Here is a 16,277-nt window from a genome sequence, read left to right on the forward strand (position 1 = left end):
TTTTTAAAGATTTATTTATTTATGCATACAAAAACTGGGGTACAGGCCAGAGGTGGCGGGAGTAAGAAGATTCACCAGAGAGAGAGGGGGTAGCAGAACAGGCAGATTTACTGAAATACACTGCTGAGGGGAGCAGCGGGCGAGACAGGAGAGGTCTGCTGCGCCATGTGGGTTGCTCCCTGGCCAACCAGGGATCGAACTTGTGCTGCAGAGGCTGCAGACTGCTTCATAGCGTGGTGCTTAACCCCTTGTGCTATGAGGGAGGCCCCCATCCTGCCTATTTCAAAGGAGAGAGGAACCATCTCTCAAAATGAGAAATCCAGTGTCACTAAAATGACATAAGAAATCCAGCAAAACAATTTAGCATTTAATTACCATAGCTGAAATTTCCAACCTCATCATTTCCATTAGAAACTCCTATTTCCTATGTGCAAAAGGCAAATATTTCTTAACCAGTGCCTTACCATTTACTTGGTAGTCAGTGAAACAACAGAATACATTTAGTTAATAGACCTGAAAATAACATTTTAAAAACCGTTCTGATTAAAATGTTCTTCTACAAATTTTTGTATAGTTCTAGGGATATTTTCTCTGACAGGGCTAACAGATGTTACCTAGCACTATAGAACCAATGCTATGGGTCAGTTTTTCAGTTATTATTAGGCACTGACTCTGTCCACACCACAGGTTTCTTTTGGACTTTGAAGATCAGCACACTCTGTAATGACACAATAAAACATCACTGTGCTTTTTATTCAATAGTTAGTTGTTACAGTTAAAACAACTGGAAAAAACCTTTTAAATATCCTGAAATGCTGCATTTCTTTCATTACAAACACTGCTCATTTGAGAAAATCATGAATAGCATCAATGCAAACAAGGATGCAACTTGTTTAACTTTAATCCAGTTAAAATTCAAACCAGATACTTTCTCATGCCATACTTTCTTTAAATCATTATTCAATTAATCCGACAAATGACAAGTAAGCATGGATGATTTTCCAGACACTGTTAGTCACTGGAGAGAAAAAGTTGAAGGAGACCAAGGAACACCCCTTCGGGACACACGTGAACTAGATGTAACGTGCCAGGGGAATGCTGACAGGGAACAATTAATCCTATATTGAAAGATCCGTAGCATCAAAGAAAAGGGGATGTTATAGCCAGGGTTTGAAATATGAAGCCTCAGTCAGAGAAGAGAGAGGTCAGGGTTTGTGGGCATTTCAGTGAGAGCTAATCACATAAATGAAGACAAGAAGTGCACCACTTTCACTCACTCGAAATGCACATTACTCAAAACAAGAGAAATGCAAACCAAGCTGTACTGACACAACATTTCTCACCTATCGTATTAGCAAAAGTTCATGAATGTAAGAACATAAGCTGTTGGCAAGGCTATGGAGAAACAGATGCCTTTGTATATTGCTGGTGGGCCTGCAAAATGGCACAAGCCCCATGGCACAGTGGCGATAGCCAACCGGAGCCTGTGGCAAGCTGAGCATGGGTCTGCGGGGCAGGAACAATCAGGAAAGAAGGGGCAGAGACAGGTGCTGGTAAGGAACACTGCATCTTGCAGGGAAACTTACTCAGTGGGGGCCAGTAAAGACCTTGTACACAAAGGATGGACAGCAACAGAACTGCATTTCAAAACAATGACTTAAACTCAAATTTGCTTATGATTAAAAGGAATAACAAGACAAAAGCAGTATCTGAGCAGGCATGGTCCTCTGCTTCAGATTCCAATTGGCCAATAAGTAACATGGAGACCAGGGTCCTGGGTTGTTCAGTAAAGAGTATTTCCGCTTCATCTCTAGACTAGTGAACCCTAAAGCTGTACAGCAGGGTGTCAGAATCCAGAATGAGACTGCAGGCCAGGCCCTGCCACCAGTGAAGACCAGAGAAGGCGCTGGCTCAAGAGCCCCCAAAACTGCATGCCCAGCAAACCTTTCAGCCCTGCCCACTGCCTCAAACAAGGAAATGTACTGAACACATCATAGCCTGTTTTCAGCTCATGAGTAACAACTGAATATCTTTCCTACAGCATGCAAGCAGGAGTTGCTAACAAGATGGTAAATCTCCTTCATTAGAACACCTATGAAACACACATGTATACACACTCATGTATGGGACAATTAGGGGACAATTCTTGCCAAACTTCATGCAATGTCCGAGAAAACTAAGTCACACATCCAAATAATGTATCCTTTCAAAGATAAAGAAGAAGAAAAGTCATTTTGGCACGTAGCAGAAGATGTGGATGGTCAGAGTAATTCAGAGAACACCTGCAGGCATGAGCTAAGGTGATGCCATCCCTGCCTACTTCGCACCTCCTCTGTGAATCAGGAATGTGGCACAATGTGCAATAAAATGGCACCTCCTGCAGCAGCTTCAACAACAGCGTCAACAGTGACAACAGCGACTGAAAGAATGCATCTGCTCTCCCAGCGCACTCTCTGCTCCCTCACTATTTCTTCTGGCTTCACTTTCATAAAGGCAGGAATCAAATTCTAAATCCTCTGCAAAGCAGACTGAACTCTTCCAACTAAAGTCAACATGAATCTAGAAAATAAATAATACAACAAATAGCAATCATCTCTCCAAAGAGAAATATAGCATATGGCAAAACCTGAAACCTTGGAAAAACTGGGCAGAAAATTAAATATATTCACTGCTTGGTTTTAATAACTCAAGTTTCTAAAGCCAACTGTTAGCCTATACACATTGAAAACTCTTAGGATATCTGGCTTACCCATCAAAATATTAGGCTTGGGTGCTACATTAACACTGTGCTTTATTCAGACAATAATCACAATCACAATCACAAATTTACAAGTAGGATGAAAATTTTTATTACTAATTTTTTTTAAATATAGCAAAGAAGAAAGGCTAGTATATTATACCCATCACTCACCTTCAACAATTTTCAACATATGGCTAATTTCTTTTATTCACACCTTCATTCTCCCTTCTACCGGGGTTGAAGTATATTTCAGACATATTATCTATTGATTTAACATTACCCCAATGTTTTCTAACTATGGACACCTAGGAGGCTGCTGAGACTGATAAAAGCATTCTTACAAAAGTCTTTTTGTTGACAAAGTTTTGTTTGTTTGTTTGTTTGTTTGTTTGTTTTTGGTATGGGAAAAACTTAGAAGTAGAACTGCTAGGGCAGGAGTCAATGTCTGTTGTAGTTTACGAGAAACAACCAGGGTATGTTCCACAGTGGCTCATATAAGAATTCTGGTTGTTTCAAATCTTTGCCAACATTTGGTGTCATTCAATTGCAGCTATTCGAATAGCTGTGTTCTGTTGAACTAACTTGAAAACATTTTTAAATCTTGTGTTATTTAGAACTATTACACCACATATACCCACATTTTGGGTGTAGTATGTGAAAAACACACTACAAATTGTTCCTTAAAAAAGAACTAAAGCTGTATTTATAAAATAAACAAATAGTGAGGGTACTTGATGCACAGTTGCACCAAACCAGCAGCTACAGTTGCCACAGTTCTGTCTTCAAATTTACAGTTTCCCCAAAGAGAAACCCCACAGACTGGGAGAACATTTTTGCACACAATACTAATGATAAGGGACTGATCACAAAAATCTGCAAAGAGCTGATGAGACTCAACAACAACAAAGAAAATAATCCAGTCAAAAAATGGGCAGAAGAGCTAAAAAGAAACTTCTCTGAAGAGGAAATGCAAATGGCCAACAGGCATATGAAAAAATGTTCAACATCACTTGCAATCAGGGAAATGCAAATCAAAACTACCATGAGATACCATCTCACACCAGTGAGAATGGCACATACTAAAAAAACTAGCAACAACAAATGTTGGCGAGGGTGTGGAGAAAAAGGAACTCTCCTGCACTGCTGGTGGGAGTGCAAACTGGTCCAACCACTATGGAGAGCTGTGTGGAGATTTCTGGACCTGCTAAACATAGAGCTTCCATAGGATCCAGCAATTCCACTCCTAGGTATTTACCCAAAGGACACAGAAACATCAATTCCAAAGAACACCTGCACCCCTATGTTTATAGCAGCACTGTTTACAATAGCTAAGCTTTGGAAACAACCCAAATGCCCAAAAATAGATGACTGGATCAAGAAGATGTGGTACATATATACCATGGAATATTACTCAACATTCAAAAAAGATAAACACATGCAATTTGCAGCAACATGGATGGCGCTGGAAGGGAACATGCTCAGTGAAATAAGCCAGAAAGAAAAAGAAAAATTCCGGATGGTCTCACTCATAGCAGGAATCTAGAAAACTTAAATAAGGGACCAGGAAAATGAATAACTATAAGAAAGTGAAAATCAAAATCAACAAAAAGTTATAAACCAGAGACACTCTATGGGGGGTGGGAGGTGGGGAGGGGAGGGATTGGGGTCAAAATAAGGGGGTTGCAATTGTATGGGGAATATAAAAATAAAATTTATTTTAAAAAAAATTTACAGTTTCCCTTGGCCAAAAACACACTAAATCTAAATTGTCTCTGAGTTTGAAACATTCAGCAAATCATAGTAAGACAGAGCCACCAGAAGGAGATACCTGATTTCCATGACAAATACGGGAATGCTGCACAGGCTAGTGCAGCTGCTATTTGCGTTGCCATGTGGACATAGCAGCACAAGCCAGAGCAGAACAGAACCTGTCCCACTGGCAGAGTCACCCCAAAGGGATGGAGAGATCAGTAATCACCCAGCTGGTGTAATACTGTATTACTTCAAAATCAACTCATGATTGATGCCAAGTAAAAACACTGCACCCATTAAAATACAGCATTAATGAGGAAGTAAAATACATTTGAAACAAAAAAATATGTAATTCTCTTCATATCGTTGAAAAATGAAAGTACTTCTCCTGTGATACAAGACATACATTACTGAAATACTGCACATACTGCAAAACTAGGGAATTAAAAATAACAAGGTATATAAGAAAAACAAGGCTGGAACAAAACTAATAACCCATGTAGCCTTGGAAACAGAGGCCTAACAAAAGAATTGCAAAAATAGTAAAAGCACCAGTGCAATTAAATCACCACAGGCACGTCTTCCAAGATTCTCTATCAGATGACTCCTTTCAGCCTTAAATACCAAGACACTTTTTCCTTGTTCATAAGAAGGGCATGCTAGATTAGTCTTATCCAAACTAAATACCAGATTCAGGGGATGGCTAAGTCCATCAGTTGATTTTTTTACCATGGGAAGGGAGAGAGAAGACTATCTTCACAAGCTGTCCCCCCAGCTTCATGACCTTAACACTGTAAAAGTGAAGCAGTTCACGAATCCACCAAACTAGCCACTTCTTTCCCTAAAGGAATATATTTCTGCAGAATTTGCAGCTTCTTAAAATAGTCACACTTTCTCTGAAATTATGATGATTCTTTGCTCAGCCCAGAACTTTAAGAGGGTGGGAAATTTACATATAAGCCAGCACTAAACAACTTCCATTTTACACAAATACCTTCTCTATCGGATGAGCAAACCTGAATTAAAGAAACATGTTAGGAAAAGTCCATTTTCAGAAAGGAACCCAAAATTCATAATATTTAATTTTTGCTGCATGACATTTTGTCCAGTCTCATTCTTTTGGTTACACTATCAGTAGTTTCTATTTTTTTTTTAAAGATTTACTTATTTATGCATACAAGAGCTAGGGTACAGGCCAGAGGTCTGGGAGGTGACAGGATTCACCAGAGACAGAGCGGGGAACTGAACAGGCAGACTAACCAAAATACGCTGCTGAGGGGAACAGCGGGCGAGACAGGAGAGGTCTGCTTCGCCATGTGGGTTGCTCCCTGGCAGGCCGGGGATCAAACTCGTGCTGCAGAGGCTTTGGACCGCTTCATAGTGCGGTTCTTAACCCCTTGCATCACCAGGAAAGCCCAGTAGTTTCTATTTCTTTTAAAGATTTTTTGGGTCATCTTTATAAACCCAGGAAAACTAAAGTTTCCTCTACACTGAGATAAGCTTCTCTGACTTTTCCAAATTTAGCAAAAAATCAAAACACAGAGTTTTTTACAGGAATCTGAAGCAGGTGAAAATCAACTACTATGTTGTGGTTGACTGTAAAGGTCTTTGAATCATTTTACAAGGTAATATGCAGTATCCTAGATATCATTCTTAGAATGCTTGCCTTAGACTTTTTTTTTATATTCCTCAACATATTAAATTGCTATTCTGGTATTAACTGCTATTCCAATATTAGATTCTCATTACAGTAGTCACATTACAATTAAATCAAAGATTGCTTTAAATTTGGTGCCCCACATAATTGTAATCCATTAGTCAAATGCTACTCTTCACTATTACTACTTTGTATACATCTCCTTCCCCATCCTGACACTATTTAAGAGCAGCATTCCAGAACTTTATCAGTTCTAAGCCCAAACTCCAAAAGCATCTGTGTGAAAAGTCATGTTTACTTAACGTACAAGATGGTCCCAGAGGACTGGGGGGCAAGCGGCAGATAGATGGCAGGTAGATGCCTAAAGCAGCAATGAGAGGAGTTCCAGGTGACAGATGCTTGTAGTGTCTTCTACCTCAAGCTCACTTGTATCCTTGAGGGCAAGTTAATACCTACAGGGCACTTGCACCAAGATATGTCTGGACAGTCTCACACCAACCAAACATTGATCTTTAGGAGGAGAGATGCAAACTATGCTTTATTAGCATAAGTTGACGCAGAGATATTTTTAATATGCAAAAAGCTAATAATGCCATTTATGCTGAGAGAAAAAATAAATAATTCATAAATGTTCATTTCTACCAAAACAATCAGTCAGAGCATGTATAAATTTGTGGAGAACATCTCCTACTAAAAATACCTCCCAGTACTGTGGGTGCCACACTCAGCGCTGAAGCTGAGTAATATCTAAACGGAGGTTGAAATACTGTTTGAAAGTCAGAATTAAGATAAAGATGGGTTAACTTTAAAGATAAAAAGATGTATGCCTTTAGGTGCTTTTGTGGATCGAAAAATCACAGGTCCGGAGGATTCAGTTTACAATGTCCTTTCAGTTCTCAAGCTTTTAGATTTGTTCCTTTTATATCTTAACTAGTTTTAAATAATTTCAAACTTACAGAAAGATTGTAAGAATATTTTTACAACTCCTTTTTACCCTTTAACTCAGAGTCTGAAAATATAAGCAACACTGAAGAGATGTCCTTTTATCCTTAAACACAATGTATGTCTTAAAAAATAGTATGTTTTTACATAATTTAATATAAATATCAAATTAAGGAATTAACATTCACTGATAGAATACTATTATCTAGTCTACAAAGTTCATTCAGATGTTTCCAAAGAGTACATTCTTGTATAACAAAAGTAGACCCTGTATCATGAGATGCATTTGGTTTGCAGACCTCTTTAGGTGCCTTTAATCTTCAGTTTTGTTTTGTTTTGTTTTGTTTTTCTCTCTCATGAAATGGACATTTTTAAAGCCAGGCTAGTTATGTTGTAGCAATCCCTTCATTGAGTTTGCCAGATGTTTCCTCAAGGTGAGACAGAAGTTGTGTTTCCCAGCACCGTATCAAAGTAGTGATGGCAGGTATGCTCAGAGCCTCGGTCTGGAGGAGGGATATTGGCCAGCCCTGGTGGTGTGGACTCCCATCTCTTGGCTAAAGTGGCATCTCAGTGGTTTTTCTACTATCAAGTTACTAAGTATTCTTTTGTAATTAAGTCTCTTATGGGGAAATGCTTTCAGACTATGTCAGTATCATCTTTCCATTTATCTTCTATCTGTTAGTTTTAATACATTTTTTCTCTTAAGTCCCTGCTTTTCAGAATTTTCCATGTTGAGCTTGAATTTCCTTTTATCTCATCTCTACCTGAACAAATGGATGCTACAGCATCTACTCTGCCTTGAGTCCTCTGCATGGTGGAGATCTCAGAACACACTCTCACAACCTCTGGGAGAGAACTGCAAAAGGACACCTGCTAAGAAAGAGGAAACCAAATTTCCTTTCAGAAAGGAAAATAATAGTGAGCCCTTGAGGGATTCTAAGCTAGCAGTGGAGACCTCTGCAGCATTCCTCATCTTCAAAGCTCTGGAAACCATGATCCAGCACTCCAGAGTCATGTATCAAAATTCCTGTGTTTCACAATTTCAAGAACACATTTCAGAAAGTAATGCATGTCTACTAATAACATAAGCTCTTTATCTTAAACATTTTTCTTTAAATTTTTCATAATTTAAAATATTTCAAAAGTTATCACTTTTTCCAAAAGTCTCTCCCCCCGCCCCACACAAACACAAGAATTCTCAAGTCAATTTTTTATTTCCTCTTTTCACATCCCCCCATCCCAACTTCAAACTCTTTTTCGCCCCTACTCAATACCTGTATCCCCACACTGGAAGCAACAGGCTGAGAGCAGGTGAAGTTGGGGAGGGATGGATGAGGGCTCCTCTAGCCCTAGATTCTAGAAAACTGTCCTTACCTGCTGTGGGAAACAGGTGCGGACTGAGTGCTCTGTGTAACCAAAAGATGGCCCTTCAAAGACAGCTGTTGGGAGCTTCAGAACTTCCTTCAGAAACTGGTCAAACTTGTTAAATATCATTAAGCCATTGGAATCTGACATCTGGGAGAAAACATCTATGAGAACAAAACCAAATAAAGTCAAACTATAAAGAAATACTCATTTTTTAAATAAAGGTTCTATGTCAGCATACCAGTCAAAAAGTAGCATAAAAAGTATCAAAGCTATAAAGAGTTTCAGTTAATATGTAATTTCATTCTTATTAACACTATGTGGTTATTTTACTGACAAAGGCCCTCTCTTCTACCCACTTAATATTCTACCAAAACATCAAATCAAATAGTCATTCATGTATGTCTCCTGTTGAGTGTGCATAAATGAATGATATATAACTTTCTATTTATTTATATTTCACTTTCTTCCAAGAATTATTTGTAGCAGCATATCTTTATCTCTTAGCATTTATATATGTGTTTATATAAGATGCGTGTGTGCTCAAGGGTATGAATATATTAGCATACTGGGGAAGGCGTATGAAAGAAGTTGTCTTATATTTGTATATTCATATGCTAATGATGTCAGGTACACCTGTGAAGAAATAAATTGGACAGAAGGATAGAGCATGTTTAAAAATGTTCACTTAGTGAGTTCCATGGTAGAACATCAAAAACTCATAAAAACTCTTCTATCCCAATATACTTTGATATCATTAGAGCCTATTTTTACATAAAGTCTGACGCAGGCAGGTGAGAAGGAAGTTTTCAGTATTGCCACTATTTTTAAACATTTTTTTGGTGAGTTTTCTGTATCCAGTCAGCTATTCTTCTCTTTAATCCATAGTTTGGGGGTGGGGAGAATGAAAAATAACTAGGAGCTCAAAAAAAGAAACATAACCTAAACTTTTTTCCAAACAGAATTTCAAGCAGTCATATTTATTCATAATGAACAGGTATAGAGAAGTATAATAGATTTATTTATTTATAATAGATTTATTTATTTTCTCAATGTCTATATCTATATATCTTCTCTCTCTCTCTCTTTCTCTCTCTCTCTCTTCTCTAGAGAGAGAAAATGTATTTCTTTCAAGTTTCAATTTGGGGAACTTATCCTGCAGTACTAGTTGTAGAAAAAGACAAGTAAAATATGTCAATCAAAGAACAATAACATGTTAGATTATCAGCTACATGGGGTTATGTTTCAGGCATTAAAAAGCAGGTTATTATCAAAGGAATTAAAACCTTCAGCATATTTTCTCATTACAGCTTCTAGTTTGTAGTTAAAGGAAAGGTATTAAATACCCATACAAGCAGGAAAAAAATCCAACAAGAGGCTTAAAAAAGTATGTTCCTAAGGGGAAAGTTAAATTAATGAATTAATGAATACTAAGTTCCTACTGTGAGGTCTAAGTGCCAAGCACTCTGCTAGGTGTTTTGAAACACAGCAAAGAAGTATGACATATGGTTTTTATCCCCCAAGAAACTTTCAACGTAGCTGGAAAAACTACATACATATGAAGCAAAAAAGAGTTACACACAAAACTGACTCTAAATAGAACAGAGAGAAGAGAGGCATCAGGATATCTGTCAAGCCTCACTATCTGCCAGGCACTCCTGTAGGTAACTACGGTCGCCTTTGCCAGTAGTCACCCAATACTCATTATCTCCTTCTTCCTTAGTAATGAACATTAATTTTATTTTGTACAGTGACATACCCAACTAAGAAATTAAACTTTTTAGCCTCCTGTTAGCAGCTATATGACTAAGTGCTGGCCAATGAGATTATAAACAGAAGGGTGATGAGGGCCTTTCAGGAAGACAGTCTAAGAGAGATGACTAAGCTGGAAAGGCTCTTTTCCTCTTAATCTCTTCCTCCTTTTGCTACCTGGAATATCACCATGATAGCTGGAGCTTCAGCAGCCACCTTAAACTGTATGGTAATCTCAATTTTGCTAGAGAAATCATGCACTAAAACGGCAGCGAAGGAAGAGAAAGTATAGGTCCTCGGTAATGTGCAGCCACCGCACCAATCTTGGGCTACCTACCCCTGAACTTGTTTTACATAAAGATGCTTTAATCCTGGGTTTTTATTTTCAAGCAACCCCTAATATTTAGTGCTACTAAACTTTATTAAATATTACATATTTACTCTCACAAGAAGATCTTTATGTATGTGTGCACACTTTTGTGTGCACGTATTTAAATTTTACTGGTAAGGAAACTAATTTGAAAGGTTACTTGCTTAAGGTTAAAAGAGTTATTAACAAGTAATTGGATCAAGATTTAATGCTTACACTTATTCCACTCTAGAGAAATTCCATTACATCACACTTCTTCAAAAATAAATTAGGATAGGGGCAAAAAAAATAAAAGCAGGGAGGGCGGGGAGGGAAAAAAATAAAAGCAGGAATTATCCAGAAAGTTCTAAAAGAAAGGAATTTATTTTTTTCTTTTTCCATATTTTATTTTATACATTTTTACATCATTTTTCATTTTTGCACAATGTATGTATTTTCATCTTGGTTATAGTCCCCATACAATTCCCATCCCCCTTGTTTTGATCCTACTCCCTCCACCCCCTACCCCCCCACCCCCGCCCTCAGTGTGTCTCTGGTTTACAGTTGCTTGTTGATTTTGATTTAAAGGAAAGGAATTTAGAAGCAAGGTCTTGAAAGGTAGTATTTAGATTGATGACATCAAAATCAGCTAGGCATGGAGACTGGAGACACAACTGAGAAGAGCAAGACGAAAGTCTGCACCAGGGACTTGCACTGCCTGGTGGAGGTGGGAAGCAGGGAACAGTGCATTAAAGAGAACGTTCTATGAGAGACAGCTTACACTGAGAAGGAAAGGGAACTAAGAAGTATTAGAAAGCCAAGTTACAAGAAAATTGGGCTGTTAGAGACTGGCAGAATGCATAAAAGAGGAAGAACAGGATTGGAGAGCCACCAGTTGGAAACCTTATACACAACCCACAGATGAGGCAGCGAGAGTATGGCCCACAGCAGTGATGTTGGGGTGGGGGTCACCTCCAAAACACATCAATGCAGGAAACTACAGGGGATGGCAAACTGGACTAGGAAATGGGGGATTTTTACGTGTACCACTTGAAAGAACAATTGAAAAAAAGTTACAGAAGGTAATTTCCATTTTTATTTTCTTTCAGTAACAGGAGAAATCATGCAGAAAAAAGATAGAGAACTTTGAACATAACTGTATGACTCATCAGCAAATTTTCAAAGGCATCCATCCCACAGACAGGAGCAGTGTTCTGGCCACATTTGAGACAGAAGCTAGAGCACTCTGAGGATGCTACAGTAATGTGAATAGCAACATTCATGGGGGGAAGAGCACAGTGGTTTAATTTTTAAATAACTGATCACTGTTCTTAAAATGAGCAAATGACCATCCATTAAAGCTGAATTAACACGCTGGGCTCACACAGGACATGGCAGACACTGCACGGTGCCAGCTTCTCAACACCCACCTTCCCCCTCCATCACCCACTGGACACTGACTGTGTTAGAAAGGCAATATGCACCACTTAAAAAGTGACTTCCTGGCCTTTTCTGGACACCATAAGTCTGGACCAGATTTCTAGAAATGATTTTGCTGTCTTGACGAAGGCATCACTGCTTATGGGTCCATGGGGCCTGCGGCAGGTCAGTGCTTATCCAGGCAGGAAAGTGCAGGACAGGGGAAGCCCCCGTCCTTAGAACAGCCTTCAGTCATAGCAGACTCTGAACTTACAGCCTCTGGGCTTATTTTCATATGAGAAAAATTAAAAAAAAAAAAAAAAAAACCCCAATGTGTTTAAGCCACTGTTAGTCAACATCTCTGTCGCCTGTTATGTTCATAACTGGTAAACTAGCAAATTACCAACTTGTGGCCACTGATGGTGGAAATATTCAAGACCAGAGTCTTTAGCCACCAAGACCATGAACACACAGATGTATAGCTTCACAATCATGTATGTGTGTGTGTGTACATGTGTGTACACCACCACTGACAAATCTACACCTGACTCACCAGGGATAGTGGAAGGATAGTGAAATAACTAACTCCCCCCCATCAAAAAGAAAAGTATTATTTTTAGCTATATTTAGTTATTGTGTTATAGAGAACAGATTCAAAGTGGTAAAAAATTATTTTTTCACTCATGAAAAAAGTAACTGTAATAGGCCCATGTTATAATGTAAGAAAACAAGCAGAAACATGTTTGTTGGACTGTTATTTGTTTTAATAAGAAAAATACTTCTAAAAACTACTTGTCGAATCCAAAATTGAAGGTATAGTGATGTATTATTTTTTGAGTTAAATTAGGTTTAAACAATATATTTTTAGGTCAATCTCTTATCTGTAAGAAAAACACTGAAAGCAGCAAATTTTTCCATCTTACATGATGTATAACAATAAATATAGGTGTAATTGATGACATACATATAAAATGGTCTTACAAAAAATTAATGAGACAATAAAATTTAATGAAAATATCCAAAAAATTAAACTAGCCCTCTAATTAAAGCCTTAAACCCTCTGGCAGTAAGGGCCTGAATTATTTCCCAGATCACTGGTTAATTTCCCCAGTAATTTTCTTTCTATTTATACACTTCTGAAAGAAGGTATGCTAATTCCCATTAGTTGTTTCCAGATAAAAATGTAGGCTTTCTCCCTAGTGAAAAACACACAAGCAGTCATTAAATGCACACGTGTACACACTTTTTAAAATATTCTGTCCTTTGTGTGATGGCAAATTAATGACACTACCATCATCACGTTTCTTTTTTTGGTGATAATGACCCCGGTTTTACTCATTGCATCTGCCCATTTACCCACTCCCCTTTCACTCTCACATGACCCACCACGTACCTTTGCAAGATGTTAAGACTGTTTATAATAGGGTCAAATCTATGAATGGTCAGCCATTTTCTTTTATATGTTACTTTTCCCTGGCTAATGACTCTTGTCGTCTTTCTACCAACTCAAGCAACCTAGACCACAAAAACATATACACATCTGAATGTTTATACATACCTAACTATAAGTAACTCCAAGTGCATACCTTATTCCAAGACTCATGAATATTCCCACATCATTCATGTGGGGTGGGGGGTTAGAAGGAAGCTGGAGAACAGGAATCAGCCTGCCTGGGGCTTCTGTTGTTGACTCAGCCAGGAACCACCTCAGACAAGCCTCCAGGCCTCTCTTGGTTCTTGTTGGTTTTTCTTATTCATAAAATATAGATTTAGGACTTATCTCTTACTAGCTTCCAGTTCTAAAACACTTTGGTTTCCTAAGAAATGTAAATGTGGACATCACTCATTCAGATTCAACATCCACTTCTGTCTAATGAAGAGAAGGGATGATTAACAGAAACCAGCAGGATAAATACGCCATGCAGGTGCTTAAAAGACTAGAGTGGGGTGGCTAAGTTCCGAACAGGGGAAGCTATTTAATTATAATTTCAAAGGCTGGCCCTCTGTAGTCTTTTGATGCAACACCAAGGAAACCAAGAGCCAGTTGTCAGTGAGAACCGCCAGTTCTGAGTAAAAACAGAAAGACCTCAAGTCATCTTTTTTTCTGGCTACTCAGTGTAGTCTATCACAAACGTTAAGTATATAAAAGACTATTATAAAACCATCTTTATGCTTCTCCCCAGAGAATATCTGTTACTGTTTTTGTATACTTCTTTCTCTTTCCATGTGTGTAACAAATTTTTGTTTAAACTATATTATATATAAGCATTTTGAACTGAAACACATTCTCACAGACATTATATTTAATCATAGAATATCCCAAAAATATAACTGAGTTCTTACTTGGAGACTAAAGATGTTTCAAGTTTTCAAGTACTATGAAAAGTTTGCAGCAAATAAGCATAGAACTTAAGGTATGACCCTCATTAGTGCTGCAGGGTAAATTCAGCCAGATTGTGTCAATGGATGGGGAAGTCCTTACAGCATCCCTGACACATACTGTTAGACTGTCCTACAAAATCACAGCACCAGTTTGTAAAAGAAGTTTAAAATAAATTGCATGAACCAGCCATTCCTATCCTTTAGGATGGGCAACAGATGGGCTCTGAATAGGAGATAACAATTAGCAGAATTAGACAAAGTAAATATATCACATAAATTAACTGACAATAAAATAAAAAATATATCACATAAATTAACTGATAATAAATTAACTGACAATTAACTGGGCTTTACAGTCCATAAATTTTGTTCTCTGAGGTTTTGGGGGTAGTGAGACTTGGTCATGCTTGTAACTAAAGTTAGTATTCTGATAATGAATCACTGGTAATTGGAATTCTAACCCACCTCTGAAGCAAAGATACAATCTATAAGAGCTACAACAGTGAACAATTTCTATAAAGGAATGCTCCCTAGGGACAAAAACTCTCTCAAAGAGATCTGAAGAGTTCAATCAAGAAATGTTTCAAACCAAAAGCACAAATAATAATTAAGTCATTTCAAATACTATCTTGACACTAAAAAAAAGTAAGCAAAAAATAATTCAAAAAATGGGAAGAAAATTACAGAAAAAAATCTAAAATAAAAGGTGAAATTCAAAAAGATGAAAACAATAGGAGGAAAAGTAGAAATACTAAAGCATGTCCCATAAATCAGAAAACCTAGTTTAATGGGAACAGGAGCAGAGGTGTCCCTAAAGAGTACCATCAGTGGGAGGAGGCTGGAGAAACTAAGAACAAAAGGCAATGGAAGAAACAGATGAAAGAAACTGAGCAAACGGTCAGACAGCACCTCATGGTATACCACGCACTGTTCCAGCTCACTTTTGTCTTGACCACTACTCAGCTCCCTCAACTAAGCAGGGCAGAGCTGAGAACTAGAAAGCAAGGCAAAAAAAGGGATTCTCATAATAGCCAAAACTACAAAGCTCACAGGCTTCTCATATATTTGAGTAATTACTTCTGCCCATAGTTTCAGAGATGCTACACAAGCTGACTATGTTTTCTCTGTCACGGGCATACTATAAAAGTAAATGAGCAGCAAAGAGATTTTTAGAGGCTGGTAACAGCATCACATTTACCAGTGATCAAGAACACACACACCAGCACCACCACCACCAAAAATTCATGAACTTAAGAAAAGCACAGTCGTGTGAAAATACAAGAAGGGACAAAGTGCTCAGAGTCTCACAATTAGCCTAAAATGCACCAGGAAATGCCATCCCAAAGAGACAAAAATGTTTAAATTATGATCAATGAGCTCTGTTTAAAACGGGAAGGACAAGACCATTTTTAAAGTGGTTCCTGCCTGGGATGACAAAAATTAAAAAGTGGAGACAGATTTCAATAACCTGAAATTTTTACTTAAGTTGAACAGCTTTCTCTAGTCAAGATAATTACAACGCAATTAAAATAACATAACAAAGCTACAGAAGGCAAAGGAACTATAACTCTGAACATGGAGGTGATAAAGACACCATATTTTAAATCTAGCTGAATAAGACAAACATGAATAACATAAACATCTATGATGTGCAGTGATGGGGTACAGTGCATTTCGCTGTGTCCCCTAGCTGGGCAGGCACACTTTTGTGCCATATGGATATTGGTGACTTGAGTTCCTCCAAGATGATCAGAAGACACATTTTTTAAAATTACCATGCAGATCTATTCCTACTTTATACAATACTCAAAATTTCACTTTCTCAATAACAGAGAAAACAATTGACCAAAATTATTCTCCAAGATCTTGTTTTAGAATATCTAAATCTCTAACTAAGGAGCCATCTAGCTTTCCAACTT

At 37.9% G+C, this 16,277-nt stretch overlaps 1 protein-coding gene across 1 annotated transcript in view; it reads right to left on the reverse strand.

Annotated features, from left to right (window-relative positions):
• DTNB (dystrobrevin beta) overlaps positions 1-16,277 on the reverse strand; it is a gene marked incomplete at its 5' end in the record, with an annotated part of 165,302 nt that overhangs the window by 127,700 nt on the left and 21,325 nt on the right. Inside the window, one exon of the mRNA XM_084236050.1 lies at positions 8,466-8,620. Coding sequence (XP_084092176.1) covers positions 8,466-8,620 — 155 coding nt within the window. The remainder of the gene's footprint in view (positions 1-8,465; positions 8,621-16,277) is intronic.

Source organism: Talpa europaea (assembly GCF_964194135.1).
Source record: "Talpa europaea genome assembly, chromosome: 6".
In the NCBI taxonomy this organism is placed as follows: domain Eukaryota; kingdom Metazoa; phylum Chordata; class Mammalia; order Eulipotyphla; family Talpidae; genus Talpa; species Talpa europaea.